We start from the raw sequence: 22,788 nt of genomic DNA, 5'->3' as shown, positions 1-22,788 counted from the left end.
CCGATCCCATAAAGTTCTTACTGTCGAAACCTGCTTTAATTCGAAGACCAGCGAAGTGGCTACTTCAAATGTCAGAATTTGACATAGCATGTGTTCCTCCAAAAGCAATCAAAGGACAAGCAGTCGCAGGTTTACTTTCCGCTTTCCCTGGAGAATATATCACGATGTTACATGAAGAAGTGCCCGGTGAGTTTCCAGAGATCTCAATTATTCAGGAAGAAACGTGGCTATTATACTTCGATGGGTCTGCCACTCCGAGCAATGATACTGGTGGAGCAGGTATTGTGCTGGTATCTCCATCCGGTAAAGTCTTCTCACATTCCTTCAAGCTGGATTTCCATTGCACCAACAACTCGGCAGAATATGAAGCTTTTCTCCTAGGACTATCTTTGGATAAGAAAGCAGGAGCAAAACACCTAGAAATCAGAGGGGACTCTAAGTTGCTGGTCAATCAAATGAATGGCGTGTACTCTCTCAAAGAAATAACACTTGCCCCATTCAGGACTGAGGCACAACGACTATTAACTCATTTCTCTGATGCAACAATTGTTCATACTGGCCGCACCAATAATAGACATGCCGATTGTCTAGCGACTCTAGCATCCAAACTGCAGTTCGAAGGGTCCGAGAAATCCATCATTGTGCAAAGACGCTCTGTATCATCTACCTGGCTTGCTCAAGTCGAAGATTCTCAATCGAACGATTGGAGAGCGCCCATTATTCATGAATTGAGCAATTCTCTCACGGAAGGAAAAGTTAGTCTCAAGGAACTTAAAAAAATTTCCTGCTGCACGGAGCGTTATATTACCGCAACCCTGATGGATCCCTGTCACGATGCCTTGGAGAAGAGGAATCCGGTGAACAAATCAAGCGCATACATGAAGAAATATGTGGGAAAACCCTAGTGGTTACACTTTGAAGAAGGCTTCAAAGACTCGGATACTATTGGCCTTCCATGGAGGTTCAGTCGAGGATGCTACAAGGATCATGTCCCAACTGTCAGACACCACCTCATCATCTGGAGGTTCTAACAATCCATCACACTGGGGACTGGAGAGAACCTTACATAAAGTATCTTCGCGACAACGATCTTCCATCAGAGAAGAAAATAGCAGTCAAACTCGTTCAGAGGGCCAAGCGTTTTGTCTACTTGGAAGGGATTTTATACCGCAAAAGCTTTGGTCGAAACCTCTTGAGATGCCTGGATGAACATGAAATTCCTACAATCCTGAAGGAGATGCACGAATGTGAACACCAATGAAAGAAGAAGCTATTTCTCCAAATTCATGAGAAGTATTATTGGCCAACCATGGAAGATGATGCAGCTGCTTATGTTCGGAGACGTCATCAATGCCAAGTTCATGGCAATCTCATTCACACTCCTTGTCTCCCATTAAATTTTGTGAGCAGTCCATGGCCCTTCTACAGCTGGGGACTGGATATTATAGGGAAAACCAATCCAGCATCTTCGAAGCAGCATGAATACATCATCACGGTAACAGAGTATTTTACCAAATGGGTTGAAGCTATTCCTCTCCGAAGCACTACTGGAATTACAGTTGCTGCCTTCATCAAAGAGTACATCATATGCAGATTTGGAGTTCCTAAACACATCATCACATATAATGGAGGTCTTTTCGCCAACAAACATGTCATGGAATTACTCGAAGAATACGGCATAAAAGAAGTCTTCTCCACGCCATACTATCCCCAAGGAAACATACAAGCGGAGAGCACCAACGAAACTTTGATCCTGATTCCCAGTTGAACAGTTCATGACAATCCACGAACATGGCATGAAGAATTGCCCATGGATTTGTGGGCTTACCGCACCGCGCCAAGAAGCTCAATTGGGACTTCACCGTATTCTATCGTCTATGGTGATGATGCCATCCTCCCAGCGGAGCTCAATATTCCTCTGCAAGAATTACGGCAGCAAGTGGGGTGCAGTGGGACGAAGCCGAAGTGTCTAATTCGAGGATTGCTGAATTAGACATGCTTGAATCGAGAAGGGCCAAAGTAGAAAAATATGTGGAAACTTACAAACAGAGGATCTCCAAAGCGTACAACAAAATGGTAAGACCTCAAACATTTCAAGTAGGAGATTTGGTTCTGAAAACAGCAAAGCATATCCAGCAAGACATGTCCGCTCCCAAGTTCTCTCCTAAATGGGAAGGGCCTTATGTAGTCATCAAGGCAGTATCTAGCGGATACTACAAAATCCTAGCTGTTAATGGAGGAATCGAAGGAAACGTCATCAACGGCAAATGGCTCAAAACATATTACGCCTGATCCGTAGAAAACCATTACCTTTTCATCAATTCAAGCATTTCTCAAAATGTAATTTATATTCCTTCAAAGATTATGCAAAGTACTCCTTTGTTCATTAAACATTTCATAAATGAACAAAAAATTCTTTATCTAATTATTCTGCCTACATAAAAGCCTGAACCAATTCAAAAAAAAAAAAAAAACAATCATAAAGGCTCACTCTGAATAAACCATCCAGCAGAGGGTAATTCTTAAAGACATCCATGTCTAACTTCTTTTGAAAGTTCTTGGTATTCACTTTCAAATCCTTGACAGCTTTCTCAACTCTCGCCGATTCCAGGGCAAGTGCCTTCTCCTCTTCTAAGAAAGCATTTGTGGTAGAAATTTCATCAGCAGCAGCGGCTGCCCTGTGGATTTTGATCATCTCAAGCCGACGACGAATCCATCTTATGTTGAACCGCAAAGTTTCACAATTCGAGATCATTTCATCCCACCTGTGCAGTTCATGGTTCTTGACATCTCACAGATTCATCTCATTCATCTCTTCAATAATCGATAACAATCCGGCGACCGTGGTCAGAAAGGTCGGAGAAAACCTCTCCATATTTCCGTTGTAGCAATGTGCCCATACCGTTTCCAAATTTTGGTATACAAAGGTACATGACATTTTGGAATGACGAATCCACCGACCACGCTATTATTTGGAGAAGTATTAGTCATGGGAACTTCAAAGGGGAGTCCAGCTGTTGGATACTCGTGATCCCTAGCCTCCACGGAATCAGTAGAGTCTTCATCAACATGGATGCTGCTATCGTCGACCACGACCACGGATTTCTCATTCCTCCGTTTTCTAGCATCGACCACAACCTGAACGTCAACCTGCAACGATGAAACATTCAGAAGACATGGAAAATGCTCGGTCAAAGAGAGATCTTCAGTCGAAGACTTACAGACGTCCCAGTCCAAGCTTCACGAGCAGACCTATAACGTGCAGAAGCCCTGACAGTCCATTTAGGTCGGGATTCATATCCCTGGTTACCCTGCAATGGATCACTTTCTTTGATTAGGATTGATTTTTGATTACATGAAAAATGGTGGAAAACATGCTATACTCACCGGAATGGGTGTTCCAGGCTCATACTTTGTCGAAGATCCATTTCGAGAAGAAGCGCTACTACCAGCCATGTTGATAAAGAGGTATGATTATGATCAAAATTTCTTCTGATAGTGCGTAGCAGGAGAAGATGTGTTGAATAAATATCAAACCGTAAGTGTTGAAAGTCAAGATATAGATACTTATCCCATAACAGAAAATAAGTCGGTTTCGGTTTCTACTGAAACCCTAAATCTCGAATCAGATGCACGGAGATATGAGAGAAGCGTCGCAACACTGGGGACTGACAGTTCAGATATAGTCAACATTGCGACTATGGATTGATGACCTAGCTTGTCACGTGTCTCCCTAGTCAACTCATATGATCATATTTCGGGGATCGTCATTGCCTACATGGAGTTTGGGTCATCTCGGTCAACTAAAGCGTGAAGAAATTTGGCGAAAGAAACGATAAAGGATTATTGTTCAAAAAATAATTTCTAATGCAGCATCTCTACAGCCAAATTACTCAAATAATCAAAAAGTATCTACTTCAATGGAAAAGCAATAATCTCAGAAAAATTCATGAGCAAGATCAATCAGACTCGTCGGAGTCATCAGATTTGTCAGAATTATCAGACTCATCATCATCGTCTTTCACTGAATTCTCTTCGAGTTCTTCATCGGAATCACTGTCAGGGCTGTAGACGAAGTCTGGATGAATGTCAAGTTCATAGTCGTCCCAGTAATCTTCCTCTTCGCGCTCAACCTCAAGGTCGGCTTGAACCAGCTTCTCAATTTCTCCAGTACGTCGGCCTGGCTTGATTTCACGCTCCAGTGGCACCCACACGGGTTCGTCCACTGAAACATACGAGTCTGAAGCTACACCCTCAGCACGGGATTGAAGCCTCTCATCAGCTGCTGATATCCGATGCTGGATTAGGGCTGTTCTCCGTCGACGATCCTCCAACTCGTCATCCTCAGCTTTTTTCTTCATGAGCTCATCATAAGTGACCCTCCTGTCAGGTGCATTATGCTTCATTCCTTAAGCATGATTCGTCTTGGCTCGAGCTTTGACCGCGGAATATTTGGAATCCTCTTCAAAAGAGCTGGAAGAATAATCACTACTGCTGGAGGTCACCATTTTCTGAAACCAGGAATATGGAGTCACAAATATGCTCGCATTTGCATCTATAAAATGGTAATCCTCAATTCTTACCTATTTATGATTTCACGAACTTAGTGATATCAGCGTAAAACCCCAAAACTTGCTCGTTCTTTCAAACCTGCGAAATTGAGCATAAAACATAGTATTCAAGAGTCAACACTGACTTTTCGAGAAACTATGAGTAATTCACATAACCCTTTATGTGAGCACTCGCTGATTTTTACGTGTACATACGCTATAAAATCACCGAATTCACACATATACTGTGAATTAACCAATTCATAAATTGTGTGTTTTCAAAACTCAATTTTTATCTAATAAGCATGGATAAGTCACGCACTTAAACAAAAAAAATATATATTTTCCGTGAGTTAATAAACTCACGTGAATAAAAAAAACTTTTTTCCCAATCGAGCATTCACCTATGATACGAGGGTCTTTCCTATTTTTGTGAAGTCCAAATAAAATTTCGAGAGTTCTCAAACAAATTTTTATCATGAACTCCAGGCCTTTTCAAAAATTCCTGTAACTCTAAGGATTATTATTTATTACTTTACGAACAAACCTACGTTCTCAAAAGTATTTGCAAGGTTCATACTTTCAAAAACAAACTTGGGAAACCTAGTAAACAAATTTTTTACTACTGCAAGTAGACCATGTCTATTCAAAATTTTATGTGTCTCTTCCATATTAGGGATTTTTGCCCGTTCCTTCAACTAACGGACAAACGGGTATATACGTACGTTTTCTAAAAATCCTTCATAAATCCTACGCGTGCGTGCAACCATGGGATTTTTGGTTTTGTGAACAAATCATGAATCATAAAACTCACAGCAAAAAAAAAATCGCACAGACTTACCTGCCGGCGCCGGCCGGAATTCTGCCGGACGGTGATCAGACGTCGGCGGGGCTGACGTGAACTTTTCCTGCTGCTGTTGAACTCGTGAGGGTGATGAAGAAAGGGAGTGTTGTTCGGTCAATAAATTTTTTTTAGGGCTTCTTCCCTTTTATATAAAATTTATTTCCAAAACCTAATAAAACATGGGTTTCCTTTTTTGGGCTCGGGCCTGCAAATCCTAAACCGACCATAACTAAACTTCCAAACGCCCAAATCAGCAGTGCCTCATCTCTCCACGCTCAGATGACACTCCACCTCACTATCAGGATCCTCATCTATGCATTTGCTCGTACATGACACCATTGGGGTAAATCGAGGATTTTGAAACTACCTTGTAGACTGAGTTCAACCACTGTTCTCGTCGACTGAAAATCACCATTTAATGCATACTGCGGAACATGACTGTTCCTCACTAAGCAGGGGACTTAATGTAGATGGTGGATTTTCAACAAAGGGAAAAACCGTAAAATCATGACGCGTGTTTTTGACATGGCTTTCAAGCATGCAACGATTCATATTTTACGAAGCCATGACGAATATGTTTTCGAAAAGCCTCCACTAGATGAGCGTTCGATCCTGGCATTTCGTCGTGCCCTCTATGTAGAATAACGTATTTGGGCGGTTCTCCGTAGATTGAGAACTTAAACGCCTTCAGGACGTCGGTGATACTCACTGTTCCCTGACTGCAGGAGAGAGACCCACCTCCACATAGAAGAATAGTTGGGCGGCGGACGCCTTCAGGACGTCGGTGACACTCACCGTTCCCTGATTATGTGGAGAGAGTGCATAGATTCAGGCGGTTCTCCATAGATTGAGAACACTAATGCCTTCAGGTCGTAAACAACGTCGTGACTCCCTGACTGTGCACCATTCAGAATGGATGTGACGCTTTAACTGGCTAATATCTTTTCTGAAATAGATTACTTCTGCCGTGGCATTCACTACTGAATTCTCAGAATAATCTATCATTGCTCTTATTCCATGGTCGAATCCACGGCCTGATCCCATGGAATGGCAATAACAATTGCTCTGATTCTATGATCGAATCCACGGCTTGATCTCATAGAATGGCAATAAAACACAACTGTTTATCTCATTACTCCGATTTCATGATCGAATCCACTGATCTCATGAAATGGTAATGGATAATTTTAATTACTCCGATTATATAGTCAAATCCACGATCCCATAGGGTGGTAATGCTCATTTTATTATTCTGAATTCGTAGTCGAATCCATAGCTGATTCTATGAATTAATAATGAACAATTATTCATTTTTATTACTCAGTTTCATGAACTATTCTCCACTGAATTTCATAAATTAGTAATAAATATTCAGCAATCGGGCATCTGGACCATCACTGAGTAAGCCCCACAAAAATGGTGCGACTGTACTCGACAATGATGCACGACTGAGCACCCGGATGCACGAACGAGCGTCCAAAAACATGAAATAATGAGGAATCCTACACAAAAAAGGAGAGAGAAAAAAATAATAAAATAATGGAGAAGCGCCCATGGGCTGGGTCCACCGGCCGGCCGGCCGTGCCCTAGCCGTGGCTGGTCCCATGTTTCCTCCATTATTTTTCCTTATTTTATTTTCATAAACTCATGAAGGCTTCTCCATCTTAGCAAAATTCCTTATTTTGTGCAAAACTTTTGAATTCTCCATGACATGGTGGATTCACCAAATAATATTATAAAATAAGGAAAGGTGTGCGGGACCGGGCAACGTAGCCGACCGGCCATGCCCATGGATGGTCCCACACCTCACAATCCTTAGCTTTTTATAATTATTATTCCCAATCTCACGAAACTCCTTCGTTTCAACAAAAACTCATGGATTCTCCATATCTTCAAGGATTCTCCATAACTTCAAAGATTCACGAAAAAATAATATTATAAAATAGGAAAATGTGTGCGGGACCGCACAACATGTCCGGCCGGCCATGCCCTAGCCTTGGCCGGTCCCACACCTTGTAATCCCCAATCTTTCATAATTATTGTTTTTCTCAACTCGTGAAACTCCTGGGTTTGAGCGAAATTCATGATTTCTTCATATTTTCTCAAATATTGCTTGAATCACGAAAAACCAAAAGCCAACATGGTCACACGACTGGCTAGTCTCTCACGGAAATTTTAAATATTAAAACAATTTTATTTTAATATTTTCAAAATATTGATGAATTGAGCATACATGCTCATTCCAACAAAAATCGAGAATTCTCAGTCAAGATGAAACTCTTCTGAAAATTCACGATGTTGCTCGAACGCACATCAGAATGTACTAAAACTCTCAGTATGAGACACGGACACCATGGAAACACGTGCACGCCTTCATGGCCGACTAGAGTCATTCCTAGGGCTTGCACAAAGCCGGTCCCACATGTTTTCATAATTCTGACCTAAATTGCCCAATTGCTCATACTGGGCCCGAACTTTCTCCAACCAACTGGGGATTCTCCAAATGACCAACAACTGGTCCCGTGACCACCAAGATCCGGTCCCATGCCCATTGGTCGGTCCCATCTCTCATACTTAGGTTTTACCACCTAATGATGAATCCATGAATATTTTTCAGTAAATGGTGAAACCACCATTTAATCATCATTCTTTCACCAACTCTCAAACTGAGAACCCTGGTGCATGCTCACTCGAGCACTGGGCATAACATGAGCGTTCATCATCCCATGTGGTCGGTCCCTCTTCATTCATAACTAATTTTCAAAAATTCGCCAATTGATGGAGGATTGATCGAAAATTAGGGTTTCGAATAAACGCTCTGTGAAACCATCATTCTGAGCAATTTCAAACACTAATAAATTTGTGTTGATCCATCAATAAGCATAAAAATTAATTACACAATATTCGGTAATCTACCAATATTTTAATTAATATTTTATTGGGTCACGTCACCAGTAAATAATTCGCCGAATCGAGCAATACTTGCTCAATTGCTCGAATATTGATCAATATTCAGCAACTCATCAGTAATTTGTCGAATTGAGCAATACTTGCTCAGTTGCACGACAGACTATCAAAAATCACTAATTTGGTGAATTGAGCAATGCTTGCTCAGTTGCTCATCAAATCCTCAATATTCAGTAATTCGCAGAATTGAGCAATAATTGCTCAGTCGCTCGTCAGTAATGCATCAGTGAATCAACAATACTGACATCCGTTCAGATAACTACATATTCAACCCGTGAATCTTTAAGCATTCATCATTCATGCTCGATTCAACGAAATTCAGACTCATTGTCAACAATTGACTAATCAAAACACGTCTGCAGACTCCACGACTTGTGAGACATCAATCACGTCACAAATGGGGGGATATCACGTAGGGTTTTTGTCTGGCGGTCTACGACTCATGGATTCATCCACAACGAGAAATGTGCGTAAGTCGTGCAAACGGTTGAAGGAGTTAGCAAAGTAGTGGGTGCACGATCAGAAGTCTCCACACGACATGGAACTGACTTTACCACGATCTCCCACTTTCACACTCTTTCACTCAAAAAACCGTCACACTTTTAGGGATCAAGGTGTTCACGACCTATGACAATATAAATAAGTCTCTGAAACCATGATTGAATGGACAGACTCTCGTCTACGTGCAATTTCTCGAGCTATCACTCTCAGGAATTCATCTATCCATCAGAACTTATCAGTTCACCATTATTGCAGAAACCTTCAACACACCCATAATCCTCGATCATCACTGATCCCACATAATTCTCAGCTTCCCTCCTACAGATCAACCCGTCTCCCTCTTTGCGACCGAATTGACTCTGGAACGGCCATTGTCTTGGTTTAGGCCGGAGTCATACAGATTAATTTCCCGAAACTAAGCACCCCCTTTGCAGCGGTGCATCTGTGTGAGGACTAACATTTTGTCCGGCTGATGAGTCTCGACAGCACGCTCGACTCTCCACTTTCCCCGAAAAACCGGCGACCCGTTTTTCCCCATCCACAAGGATTACCTTTATAACATTCTCAGTTTTACTTGGTGTAATTTTCCAAGAGTAATTTAACAATGATTGGTTGTTCCAGTGACGGAGCCATACTTTTCCTCACATATTGGCGGTAAGGATGCCAAATTGCGCCCCATACTTTTTGCATTTTAACTGAAGTTATAAACATTTTAATTTTCATATCTATGTCATAATATGATGTATTTTTATCAATCAAGTTAATAATTTACCCCATTAAATATAAAGTTGTAATTTATCATTCGCATTTTCCCCCACAAGATATGTAACTTACAAAAGCACTAAGCCTAGCTTAGCTAAATATGAAAAACCACTTGTCCCAATCTCCCTGCGTCCTTGGGTTGTTCGCTAAGGCTGACAATATCAGTCTGATATCCGGAATTCGTTTCCAAGTATTCGAGATCCTATAGAATTTATCTGTTTTATAGAATATCGTATATCAGATCGGATTTTTTATCGGGTATTTCTTCCTTAACATATCGGAATCCGATTAGGCTTCATCCATTTGTTAATATCCGACAGATCAGGGACTTATACTAGCATAGTGTGGTGTGTGTGTGTGTGTGTGTCATGTGCAGTGAGCATGTCCTATGCACGTGTGAAGTGTAAGAATACTAGAGAGTCGAGAGAACTATCTATGATCTATATAAACCCAGTGAGTCATGTAAACAAAGTATCTTCTTTTAATCAATATTTGATTCAAATCGTTCACAGTAACAATATAGACATTCATTCATTGAATGTTATCATGGTACCAGTCCTGAGAATTTCAATTCTCGGGGGTATCGATCCATATTTCCGATGTTCTTCGTCTCTGATTCATCTTCAAGAAGATTTGTTCCTCAATTTGATAAGGTTTTCTAAGAAGTGAAGATTTACAGGAATTGGTGAGGAGTTGCATTTGATCATGATGCTTACTGCAACGTCATCAATTAGGATTAAGCATGTTTTTTGATCTAAAATACGTTTTTAGAACTTAAGCTCTTGGTGATTTTGGATTTCCAGTTGGTTTTTTGGATCTGAAATTTCTCTATCTCAACAGCTAAAACTCGAATCTCTGCTGGTAATCTCCATCTTAATCTTTAGATTACTTTAAAGTTGATCTCATGTGTTCAATTTCTACATCACTATCCCAACAACATTCAATTTCGTCTTCAAAATTTGTTTTCATCATAACTTGGTATGATTTTGACCTAGTTCTTCAATCAAATCCTACAGGTATTGATTCCTTGATCTATTCAATCTGAGCATGCATATTTCTGCTACAATAATTAGTTAGGAATAATCTTAATTTTTTTCCATTGGATAGTGGAGAAAGATTCTTCTTAAATCCAGTAGAATGTTGGGGTACGTGTGTGTGTTGATTTTTTGATGCACCATTGAGTGCTTAATTTTTCTTCGGTTAGACATCCTCTCAATATTACTTTGGTACAGTCCTCACAGTAGTGGTATGTGAGTGAGTTGGTTTGTGTGTGTAATGATGGAACTGAGGATGTTGTTTCAGAATTGAAATTGGTGAGATATATAAGTTAGATTGATGTTTTCTTTGATGAGTCTACATTCAATTCTGAATGTAGCTTGGTTTAGTCATATTTTCTATTATTTTTCATGTTGTTGAATAATACAAGACTACATCTTTGTTTGTTGGTTTCAATACTTCTTTGATTGCAAATAATATGGGTACTTTAATAAGTGCTTTCATAAGTTGCTTCAGTTGCTGCCAAATATCTTTTTATGTGTTGATAGATGGAGTTGCAGTGCTTGAAGTTCACATTTCTGCTGCAATTTTTTGTTTGCAAGGGTTAAATGTGCTACAAGTGATAGTTTGTGCAGCTGGTACACAATTCTTACTTGGATTTCGTCGTTATAACATCAGCTCCTGGTGATGACTTAACACATTTTGCAGTTGATACATTGTTCTGTGTAAAGATTGTATGGTGTGTGTGTGCGTGTGTTTCCAAGTTACAGTGATTAGTGGATGACAAACCTTACACTGTGTTACTTCTTCGGTTTGGTGATTTTGGTCTGTCATTATGGTGCTTGGTGAGTCCTCCCTAAAGGCTTTGCTACAGTTCCTGCATTCAAGGGCTTTATTATTCAATTTCTGTCCAACAGTTCAGTTGTGTATGTTCGATTTTTCTTATGACAACAATATGGGTTTCTTGAATACTTTGAGATTTAGCAGTCATATATGCATCTATATCATATTTGTTGGTGTTGGTGTTGCTTATGTGTGTCATGTGAGATATTCACTGCTCTCAAGGCTCGTATTGTTGGTGTTGATCATATTTGCATCATATATTTATCAAGTCTCTGCTACTCAGTTGACTCCTAGTCAGTAACGGTTGTCGTCAGGTTTCATATACTTTTTTTGTTACTGGTGCTGATGATTGATAATACAAAGCAAGGTTGCAGTTTCCAAACACGAGCATCTTTTATACTTCACCAACTATATCTGCAGGATGAAACTAGAATCACACACATATAGTGGTGCAAGATAAGGAATGTTGAAGTGCAGGTTAAACTCATTTGAGCTGTATTTTTCTTTTCACGTGGGCTAGTTGTCTCACGTGTATATGTCGGTCAGGTGTACGTTAGTCAGTTAATAAATACACACTTATTGTGTGTTGTCTCTGTAATGTTAGTTCTATCTTCTCTGTAAGAAACATGTATGAATTTATGTGATTGATACATTGTCTTCATGGTATCAGATAGCGTAGGTTAGGGTTTCTCCTCTCCGATCGATCCTGTTTCTTCTGATCTCTGATCTTTTTTTCTCTTGTCAGATCATTCTCTTAGTGTCAATCCGAGAAGATTTGTATTATTTTTCAATCTTGATTTCCAATTCAAGATTATCATATCTATTGATCTTTATTTGTTTCTTGATCGTTCTTGATCAAAACCTAAATCTTGTTTGATTCACTTCATGAGTTTGTCATCGCCTACTTCTCTAGATCTACTTCCTCACATCAGCTATGGAAAAGCATTGAAGATCGCTTTGCAAGAGATTCAACTCACTCAATCCAGCTTCACACTAAATTACTCTCTCTAATGGTGAAGGATCTATTCCATCTCTCATTAATGAATTTAAGTCTTTGTCCGATCAATTAGCTGCAGCTGGTGAAATTATCTCAGATAAGGAACTTGTTGTTATTACACTAAAAGCACTTAATTCAGGATACATTCCATTTTCTACATTTATGAGACACATTAATCCACCAGTTAGCTGTATTGAATTACATAACAACTTACTTAGTGAAGAAGCTGTAGTCAGTGAACGACTCAAACTTTCTAAAGAAACAGCTGATGCAAAGGCTTTTATGGCTAATAGAAGATCTTTCAGAGGTGGTTATTATCACAACAATAGAGGCACTTACAGAGGAAGAAGTTATTCTGGTTCCAATGGTGGTAGAGGTTATTCTGGTTCCAATAGCGGTAGAAGACAAAATCATGTTAGATAGAGCTCCACCATCAAACTTAAGTGCTATGTTAGCAGCTGCTGACACATTTGATACTTCAGAAGAATGGATTGCTAACAGTGGTGCAAATAACCATATTGCCTCTAATAAAGATGAATTTCAGGAGATCACACTCTATGATGGCTCATAAGTAATTCAAACAGCCAATGGTGAAGGTATGTGCATTACACACAAAGATAACTCTAGTAGAAATGCTAATGATCATTCTTTCTTACTAAATGATGTTCTTATTGTCCCTAAATCATCCCATAATCTGCTTTCTATACATAAATTCATTGCTGATAATAATTGCTCATTAACTCTTGATTCAACTGGATTTTGTGTAAAGGCTCTCAACTCTGGGAAGATTCTTTTCCAAGGTACACATAAAAATGGACTTTATCCCATTTCTTTATGCTCAACTCATCAAGCTCTCACATCCACGATCACTGATCATGCAATACTTCAGAGAAGATTTGGTCACCCCTCTTTTCAGACTCTACAAAAACTATGTACTAAACTGAAATTGTACAATGTCTCTACTAAGCCATTCTTTTTTACCGAATGCAAATTATGTAGATGTCAAAAACTTCCCTTTCAGATTTCTAGTTCACTTGCTACTAGACTTCTAGAGTTATTACATATGGATCTTTGGGGTCCTTGTCATGTAGCATCAACATCTAGCATTTTGTATTATGCAAATGTAGTGGATGAATATACCAAATACTGTTGGCTTGTTCCTTTTATATCCAAAGAAGATTTCAAACATGTCTTTGTCTCTTTTATTAACAGAATATAAAAATTGTTAAGTCAATCTGTTGTTACTTTAAGAACTTACAATGATGGCGAGTTTCTTGATAAGTTTCCTCATGCCTTTTGTTATACCAAAGGTATTACTCATGAACTATTAGGTTAAGGAATGTTGATGATTGATAATACAAATCTTTGATTCAAATCATTCACAGTAACAGTGTAGAATTCATTCATTGAATGTTATCAACTTACTTGTAATTTTCTATCACCATATTATAGTCGAGTAACCTAAGCTAAGAAGCAAAACTCATTTCGTTTTTCTTATTTTTTTTCTTATCTTTTATCTCAGTCCCACCTATCCACAGACTCCACTCTCTGATGTTAAATTATTAAATTGTTACAACCATTTTCAATGGTATGAAATCGAGATAACATAGAGAGAGGAAGATATATGATTTCAGCGCAACAGTGAATGGAGGTGGATACTGTTTGGTATGAAGCTGAGGGGTTTCAGATGAAGACGTTAAGAATTAAAAAGATGGGTTTGTTGTTGATGGAGATGTTCATGACTGAAATACTTTTCAATTTCAACGGGGTTCGAATCTTCCCCACTGTCAACATCAACATTAATATTTAGAGGTTCTGTTAGGTCAAGATGTAAATGGATATGAAAATTAGGAATTCGGTTGTGAACAAGGATGGGTTCACATTCAAATTTGATACACATTAATATAAGACAGAAATTAGGGTTTGAATTTGAAGATGAATTGATTGGGTATGGTCTGATTTGGGGGTTTTGTCTGACAGCCAGAAGACACGGAGTTCTTGTGGTTTTGTCACAACCGGATATTATCGGATAAATATCTGATAGCTTAGCCTATCAGAATCTATACCTGATTTTTGATATCCGATAACGCTTAACTTATTCATCTGTTGACATGACAGCCCTATCGTTCGTTATCACTCTATCCATGATATGCTCCCAACTTGGTAATTGGGGTCCCATGAAAGTCAAGGATTATATTAGGGGTTTAGAAAAAAAAAAAAAAAAAAAACTTTTCTCATGCTTGTAAATGACCAACAGAGTGATCGAAAGCAAGTCAATGATTTTTGTCTACTTAAAGCTAAATATATAATAGTTAATTGTTTTTTATTTTTTAGGGACGTCTTGGACTGATCGAACGGTTGGAAAGACATCAAAGATTATCATCTAGTCTAATGAATATTCTGGACTTATGGAACAATTAGAGTGCGTGAATATTAGTTGTTATCATACATCTCTAAGAGCAACCACAGTGGACGATCAAACCTATAACTATGGTCCAGAGACGAGACACAACAGGACGGAGTAAAGAGTAAAATCTGGATCAAAACCAAATTACAGACTATATTTGGTCTGGGACCAAGACCAAAACTATATATAGTCGAGCGAACGTATAATGTTCGTTTGTCGCCGAGCGTGTATATAAACTACGCTTCACATGAAGCGAATGTATAATCTTCGTCCCACGAACAGGCGTGTATATAAACTACGCCTCAATGGAGCGGTGCTGAAATGTACGCCCCTCCGGGAGTTGCTGAAGTTTACGCCCCATGGCAGGCGTTGATATAGTAAACGCCCCAGTCATACGAACATTATACGAACGCCTCAATCATGCGTTGATATAGTAAACGCCCCAACCCGGCGTGCATATAGTTTACGCCTGAAGTTGAGCGGGACTTTTACCTCCGCCCCACAGTTGTAGCTACCATTTTCGAATTTTTAAAATGTTAGAATTTTTTTGAACGTGACCCTTAAAAATTCTTAATAATTAAATCAATGGTCAAAGAACACATGCAGTGGCCTAAAATACACTTAAAGTTCATAAATACAACAGGTTGACTGAGATTAAATAGAAGTTTACCTTTTTTATTTAAGTTTTCCATGTGAGGGCATTTTTTTTTTTGGTAATACAGGGCAGTTGAATTCGTGGCATGCCCAAAGCTCATATTCACGAACATATCCAAGATGTCACGAACATATTCAAAAGCTGAGCGGACATTATAAGTACGCTTGAATGAGGCGTTTATTTACCCATTCGCCCCATCAGGCGTTGATTATATGTATGCCCCATCTCTCGGCGTAAACTTTATGAACGCCCCACAACCCGCGTAATCTTTACCAACACCTCATAACCAGCGTAAAATATATCAACGCCTGAACGGGACGAACTTTATACCTACGCTCTACAGCCGAACGTAGATTATACATCCAATCGACTAAATATACTTCCCTATCCTAGCGTCACACTACAGACTAAACTCAAATTTGGTCGTTCGTTTTGGTCTTTGATTTTTGGTTATCGTCGTACCACTGCAGTTGCTCTAAGGGAGGTTTTGGACCATGCAAGTTTCCATCTTGAGATAAACGCCGGAAAAGTTTTCTCTATTCTATAGCTTATATTTTAATTACAATTTTGTTTCCCAACCAGAAAATAAATTTTGGGTCACGAAGTCATAGATTTAGGGTCACGATGTAGAGAGTCTGAGTCAATAATGATGTTCCTATCATTTTTTGGCATTTGGATAACATGAAGATTTAGGGGACTCAAATAAAACATCAACTATTAGGTCTTCGCATGTTTGCCTTCTCTGATACCAATTGAAAACGCGGGGGAACCAAAATTACACCACTACTTTTTTCTTAGGCAATCTGCATGGACAAACTCAATACAACTCCGAGATATAAACTCAATCAAGGAATAATATCTAGAGTTATATCTCACTCTCTCGCGATTAGAACGTTTACAGAAACAAGTCTGTAAACCTAATCACAAAGAGATTACTCGGACGGTACCAAAGACCAATTGTCAAAGAATCAGTCTAGTCATATCCAACAAACTAGGTCGTAGTATCTACTAGATTGATCAACGTACATCCTGTCTTTTATTTGAATCTATAGTAGTTCTATATTATTCTCTAAATCGATTCGAAACATTCCTGAACCTATAGTCATATCACTGTTCCAGGCTATTTTCGAATAATGAAACATGAATCACGATTTTGATTCCGAACAATAAATTTTCCTTAATTGAAATTCATTAAGTATGAACAAATGTTCATTAAGCTTAGTCATTATATTCCGAGAAACTATCAAGATAAACTTGACTCGAAATTCTTGTCTATGTATACTAGTCTACTTGTTATGCGACATCGTCTCAGATGATAGAAAAGTGAATATAACTTGAGATATAGGTGGTTCAATCTTCACTTACCTATTGTTAATGAAGTTCTCCAAAAGCTTCGGTTGATCTTCGCCTTCAAACGGAAGAACACAATGATGACTGATGTAATCCTCTGTTTCTCAACTACATTTATATCCTAATCCGAGACTTAACTAATTCTAAACTAGAAATCAAGATATAGTTTTGACAACTAAATTTGCCAACAAGCTTTTGATAACAACACTTGTGAGTTCGACCGAGCAACGCTCTAACATTGCACACGTTCAGGTATCTTACCAGAATAAGGATACTCTTAAAACTTCAAAAAAAAAAGACACACACACTCAACCTGAATCCCTCAACAAACAATTACCATGTAAAACCTTACACCACCACTAGGAGAACCAGAAGAAAAAGAAAAAAAAAACATACCAAAGAGATTCATATAGTGATCAAACTAGTAAACAAGTAAGATTGTCATTTGCGTCTGAGAATAATAAACAACACAGTAGTTTTTCCCACAGACTTCAACAAATTTGCAAGAGTATCTTCAAATTTCTTAGGATATAAATGCTGGAAAAGGTGATCAATTGTATGCTCGCTACATCCAAAGTGTAATTTTATATTCCCTTCCATGATAACTCTTGTATGGTCACTATATGTTTGTCCAGAAAACCACTTGAAGTTATTTTCTTGAGGAAAAATATCTATTATTCCCTCTATATTAAAACACTCATTTCTCTCTACCAATTTCTTTATTTCTCGTGGTGTTGTCGTGTACACCGGCACATTGAATGAGTCTACCTTAGCTTCTTCCACTATTCCCTGCAAAATAAATACAAACAATTCAGAGGAATTTCTCCTTTTTGGCAATTGAGCTCGATCTAGTGATCTCCTCTGTATAAAAACAAATATCAAGAGAAAGAAAAAAAACTCTTCCCATCCTAGCCATGTCCATAAGACAAGATCCCAAAACATCAAAAAAGGACCCAAGGTGGAAATGAGTAGGTGGGGCCTCATCTGGGATGGCTGATACAGTGAGCCGTAATAAGCCCCCACAGAGGACTTCTTTGGCATACTGAGTTGAATAAGCTTCAAACACTTCATGTCTAGCATTTGTGTAATGGATTCTTCCTCTATTATAAGCAGGAGAATTGATGTCTAACACTTCTCTTGGTACCGAGACAACCAATGAAGTGAGTTTGTAGAGTGAACTATACGAAGAGTGCCCTCTGGAAACAAACCGGTGTGGAAAGAACCGGGTACTCCGGCAGCAAAGTAAGGCCTTTCTGGTGTGTGGGATAGAAAAAGGGGTTGAAATCATTCAATTTGTGGTCATTAAAGAACACATGAAATTCAGGGATTATTAAACCAGGTTTACGGTACAATAAAAACTCTTTTAATTAATACTCGATTATTTGATAAATTTTTTTAAATAATATTTTTGGCCGGTCCCGAGACGGGGACAACGTGCCAAATTAATAATTCGCTAAAATTATAAGATAATACATTTTTGATTACCTATGTATATCCCATGTGAAATATAAATTAATAATGCATATATATATTCAATACATTAATGATTTACGAAGATTTTTTGAAAAATGATTTAACTGTCTTTTGTTTTTTTGCTAAAATAAATATCGCATTGAATTTTATCACTAATTTTTCTTATCATTGTAAGAATTTTTGGTGTTGTTTTCTCATACCTCAGTAAGAAATTATTCAATGTGATTGCCGCTTTAATAGCCTCGTTTCGTGAAGGGGGCTCTATTGTAGAACTTTCATCATCTTCTTCCACATCTTTATCAATTCCCATAATGCTCTCGATTATTTCTTCATCAATCAACAACTGTGTAACTTCATTTTCTTTCTGATAATTTAGGACATCTTCGAAATTCATTGAATTGCGATAGCCCAACTTCTCGATCAAATTTTGTAAATCTTGAGTGATTTCACTGTATGTATGTTCATCCAAATTGTCTAAACTTGTGTTATTTGTGGATAGAAATTTACAATGACGAAAGCATCAATTTTATCTAAACTTTTGATATGGAATTCATCTATAAGTTAATAAAATATTAATTAATATATAAATTAATAATTATTAATTTATCGATTAATTGATATCTCGTTTAATTAATAAATTTTGATGGTCCCAACGGCATTAATTTTATAGAGTTTTTACTGTATTTAAGATCAACTGCTTTGATTACGTTTTGCATCGCAATGAACGTATTTGGTCCCACAGAGCAACCCATATCTACTATCCTAAAAGTGTTTGATAATGGGTTAATTTGTATGTCAAGATATTTTGCAATTGCCTCGTCAATCATCGATTTGGTCCCATCGACAACAATTCTCTGCAAAAGAAACAGGAAATCAATTTGGTTTTGTCAGTTAAATTAGTATGCATCATTTCTAATGAATATCAGTAAGAAGTTCATATTACCCGAAGAGACGAGTTATTGGCATAGCTGTTACGACCATCTCCACCATTCATTGGAATTGCTTCAGTAGTAGCAGATGAGGAAGTCTTTGAGGGTTCTACGTCCATCTTTCTTGTTTCCGTAATGTTGTGTTTGATAGGAATTAATATCATGGAATTAGCCATCTTTCCATAGAAATAACATGTTTTAAACGTCGTTTGATCAAAAAATTAATTATATAAAAAGCGTGGATTAAAATATGTTTTAAATTCAATTACATGGAATTCCGTAGAAAGTCTTTCCTTGCTTCCCCTAAGAAACTGATTCCATGAAAACACTTTTCATGGAACTGTTTCCTTTCTCTGTTATCAAACACAACCTTAAGTGTGCAAGTATATAAGCAGTTCCAAAATACAATCCTACTGTAATCTTTTTTGTTAAGACTAGGAAAAATTGAGAGGGACAAGTCTACATGTCAATAACTATGGCCAGGCCGCCCAGCCGGCCTAGTATAGTTTATGATTCATGTCGGACAATTTCACATTAGGACGAAAAATGGAATATCGAATCTCTCGTATGATTATTACGGCTGGCCGGCCTAGCAATAGCATTGTTTAGATTTCATAACCAGATGCCATTGTTAGTGGTTGATTCGTCTTCTCTGTTTGTTTTATTCTGCCCAGATGGTTTATGTCATTTGCCCTGTTTTACTTATCGAAAGATTAAATCCTGTTTTTGCTCGATTGAATGCTGTGTAAGTCCATCAAACCTTAAAGTTAGTGCAACTACAACTCAAGTCTTTCATTTATTTTACAGTATAATGTTGTGCAGCTTTTGTGCAGCTTTTGTGCGGCAAGGCGGCTAAACGGCTGGAACCGTACTCGCAATGGTCAGAGATGATACCGGTAGAAGTTGCATATAGATTCTTTATCTAAATCTATTTCGCAACAGCATAGACCTTATTAAGATGTAGAACAACATGACTCAAAAGTTCAAACCAGGGCCATCTACATTACAGCACATACTTTGTTACACACAAGTGTTTGTTCTTGTTATAATTATATATACGTACAATACAAAGGCACCCAAATCCGCATATCAATATCTAATTTTCAGTTCATCCCAATTTCTTTTAGCTCTTGATTGAAATCTTTCATAATCAGTATCCTCATCCTCCTCTTCATCTTCATAATCTTCAATTGTGTACTGATCTTCACTGACATCCAGACAATCTTTTACTTGCATAACTTCTTTCTTATGAGTACTAATAATACCGTTCTTTAACCGATCAACAACTTCAATCATACTTGGCCGCTTCTCCGGTTTAGCCGTACAACGAAGAGCAATCTCAACTGCATTCTTCAGTTCTTCTTTATTAAAGTTACCCTTTAACCTTGGATCAACAATGTCATTGTAATTTGCTTTTTCAACATAAGGAGTAACCCATTGGATGATATCACGCTTTATCCCGCCGGGGAGTTTCTCAAGAGGCTTTTTACCACTAATGATTTCAAGAAGTAGAATTCCAAAACTATAAACATCACAACTTTCTGATACTTTTCCCCACATTGCATATTCAGGAGCTAAGTATCCCAACGTACCTTTTACTCTGGTTGTCACATGACTTACGCCTTCGGGGATTAGTTTCGCGAACCCGAAATCAGCTACTTTTGCTTCAAATTTGGCATCAAGTAGCACATTACTTGCCTTGATATCCCTATGTATTATGTGCGGGTTGGCCTCATGATGCAAATACCTACAAAATGAAATTGGTGGTTTCTTTTAGTGTTAGTCTTTAAAATAGCAAGATCAGCATGCAGGTGTAACTGAGTACTTACACTAATCCCTCTGCGGATCCGAGCACGATGTTCATTCTTCTAGGCCAATCCAATAACACATCGGCTGCAAGATGACCGTGCAAATGAGTGATTAAGCTATGATTTGGCATGAAATTATAAACTATAAGCCTTTCGTCACCTCCAACATAAAATCCTCTTAAACCCAACAAATTCTTGTGTCTGACCCTTCCAAGTATTTCCACTTCAACTGCAAATTCCATTTCTGCCTTCATTGTCACGGCCTTTAGTCGTTTCACCGCAATCTGTTAACCGTTTCATAATCATCTATCAATAATTGAAAATCTACCAAATTTTAAACACACGATTTGCTTAAAGAAATTTAATCAATGATTACCTCGTCACCTTTGCTTGTTCTACCCCAATAAACACTTCCGAAACCTCCCTCGCCGATTTTATGATCTTCGTGAAAATTGTTTGTAGCTTGTAATAGCTCCTTAAGAGAGTAAACCTCCCATTGATGCTCTTTTGTACTGTTGCTCACCTTGATAACGGAGGGTTGTTCTTTATCCTCGTCGACAGGACTGCAATAACAAAAGCATCCCCACTTCATAATTTTTCCGTTGGAAATTAAGATTACTAAGCTTTCATTACATGAAACCACAAGTAGGCTATTTATGAGGAATAAGCTAGAGAGCAGAGAACAACTGGTACAAGCAAGATGATTTTTCTAGAGTTTTTATTTCGTTGTTTTCGGATATTTCAAAGCCGGATTATCGACAAAGAAGAATCTAATTAAGAAAAATACAATTTAATGAAGAAGGAAAAAGTCTCAAGGAAAATGATTATTGTTAATTACGGCCAGCTTTAGAAACTGTCAATGCATGCATGGATATAGTCAGAAAGGTGCATATGTACAACGACATAGGATTTTAAATTAAGCAATTAGTTGTATCTGAGTGTTTGTTCCCTAGCTTGTATGCAAAATGGCAATACATTCTTTTGCCTAGCTTAATCGGGGGCCATAACTTCTAATCGGCGGACATGCATTACGGGATAAAAAAAGGTCACCCAATCCTAATTTGGGTCACCCCTTAAAAAAATATTTTCTAAATAGCAAAACTGCCCTATATGATTAGTACTATGAATTAATTAGTTTGATTGGTGTGGTAAGTGTATTTAGATTAAAATCTGAAAAAATTGTGGAAAATGTGTTTTATGTGTTGAGAAGAAGAGGAGGAGTTTTGAGAGGAAAACCTAGGATTTTTACAAATGAGTGATTCAAGTGGAGGGAATGAGATTGGTGAAGCTTCAAATAACAACAATGATTGTGTTGATGGTAAGATTGTCTCAACTAATGATATGGGTTGGATGTTTGATGAGGAGATGTTGATAGAGGAAGGCCACCATTGAAACATCCAGTGTGAGGGTCGTTATAGTCGGGTGTAGGATAAACTAACGACTCTTTGTAGTCGTCAGCCTTTTTGAGATTATTTTGACGACTTGCACCTGCAACTTTTACATGTTATGAAAAATCGTTAGCGTTGTTTGATGAACATTGACGACTCTTTCAGCTAGGTCACGCAGAGTCGTTAGTATTTTTTTCTTTTATTGTTACCGACTCTAGTCTAGGGATTATATACTACTGACGACTCTATCGTTTTCTCCAACATAAGGAAGTTCAAGTTCAACCCAGAGTCGTTACGCACTAATTTGGGGTCGTCAAA

At 38.2% G+C, this 22,788-nt stretch overlaps 2 protein-coding genes and 1 pseudogene across 3 annotated transcripts; all 3 read right to left on the bottom strand.

Moving 5' to 3' along the window:
* Positions 1 to 3,959: 3,959 nt before the first annotated feature.
* Positions 3,960 to 4,406, bottom strand: LOC113272214 (pheromone-processing carboxypeptidase KEX1-like). Its single transcript, XM_026522088.1, has one exon. It carries the CDS (start codon positions 4,404 to 4,406, stop codon positions 3,960 to 3,962), a length of 447 nt encoding a protein of 148 aa, XP_026377873.1.
* A 13,277-nt stretch (positions 4,407 to 17,683) lies between these two features.
* On the bottom strand, positions 17,684 to 19,450 carry LOC113272213 (annotated as a pseudogene).
* An 804-nt stretch (positions 19,451 to 20,254) lies between these two features.
* Positions 20,255 to 21,755, bottom strand: LOC113273640 (PTI1-like tyrosine-protein kinase At3g15890). 2 transcript variants are annotated; one of them, XM_026523291.1, is made up of 4 exons: positions 21,459 to 21,755; positions 21,243 to 21,366; positions 21,104 to 21,167; positions 20,255 to 21,021 (listed from the first exon to the last, which is right to left on the bottom strand). In XM_026523291.1, the coding sequence occupies exons 1-4, from the start codon at positions 21,672 to 21,674 to the stop codon at positions 20,364 to 20,366; spliced, it is 1,062 nt and encodes a 353-aa protein (XP_026379076.1). In that variant the 5' UTR covers positions 21,675 to 21,755; the 3' UTR covers positions 20,255 to 20,363. The 2 variants fall into 2 exon arrangements, with proteins under 2 accessions (XP_026379076.1, XP_026379075.1); XM_026523290.1 differs by having other exon boundaries at positions 21,104 to 21,366.
* Positions 21,756 to 22,788: the final 1,033 nt, after the last annotated feature.

Source organism: Papaver somniferum, chromosome 4, assembly GCF_003573695.1.
Source record: "Papaver somniferum cultivar HN1 chromosome 4, ASM357369v1, whole genome shotgun sequence".
Lineage (NCBI taxonomy): Eukaryota > Viridiplantae > Streptophyta > Magnoliopsida > Ranunculales > Papaveraceae > Papaver > Papaver somniferum.
Note: the sequence above shows the minus strand (reverse complement) of the source record. Positions and strands in the feature narration are given on the sequence as shown.

Bases quoted from the DNA above. Each gene is read 5' to 3' on its own strand.
- LOC113272214 (XM_026522088.1), bottom strand. From the start codon at position 4,406: ATGAAGCATAATGCACCTGACAGGAGGGTCACTTATGATGAGCTCATG.
- LOC113273640 (XM_026523290.1), bottom strand. From the start codon at position 21,674: ATGAAGTGGGGATGCTTTTGTTATTGCAGTCCTGTCGACGAGGATAAA. The intron at 21,367-21,458 runs GTAATCATTGAT...AACGGTTAACAG, and splicing joins GAACAAGCAAAGGTGACGAG to ATTGCGGTGAAACGACTAAA. The intron at 21,022-21,103 runs GTAAGTACTCAG...TTCATTTTGTAG, and splicing joins GGATCCGCAGAGGGATTAGT to GTATTTGCATCATGAGGCCA.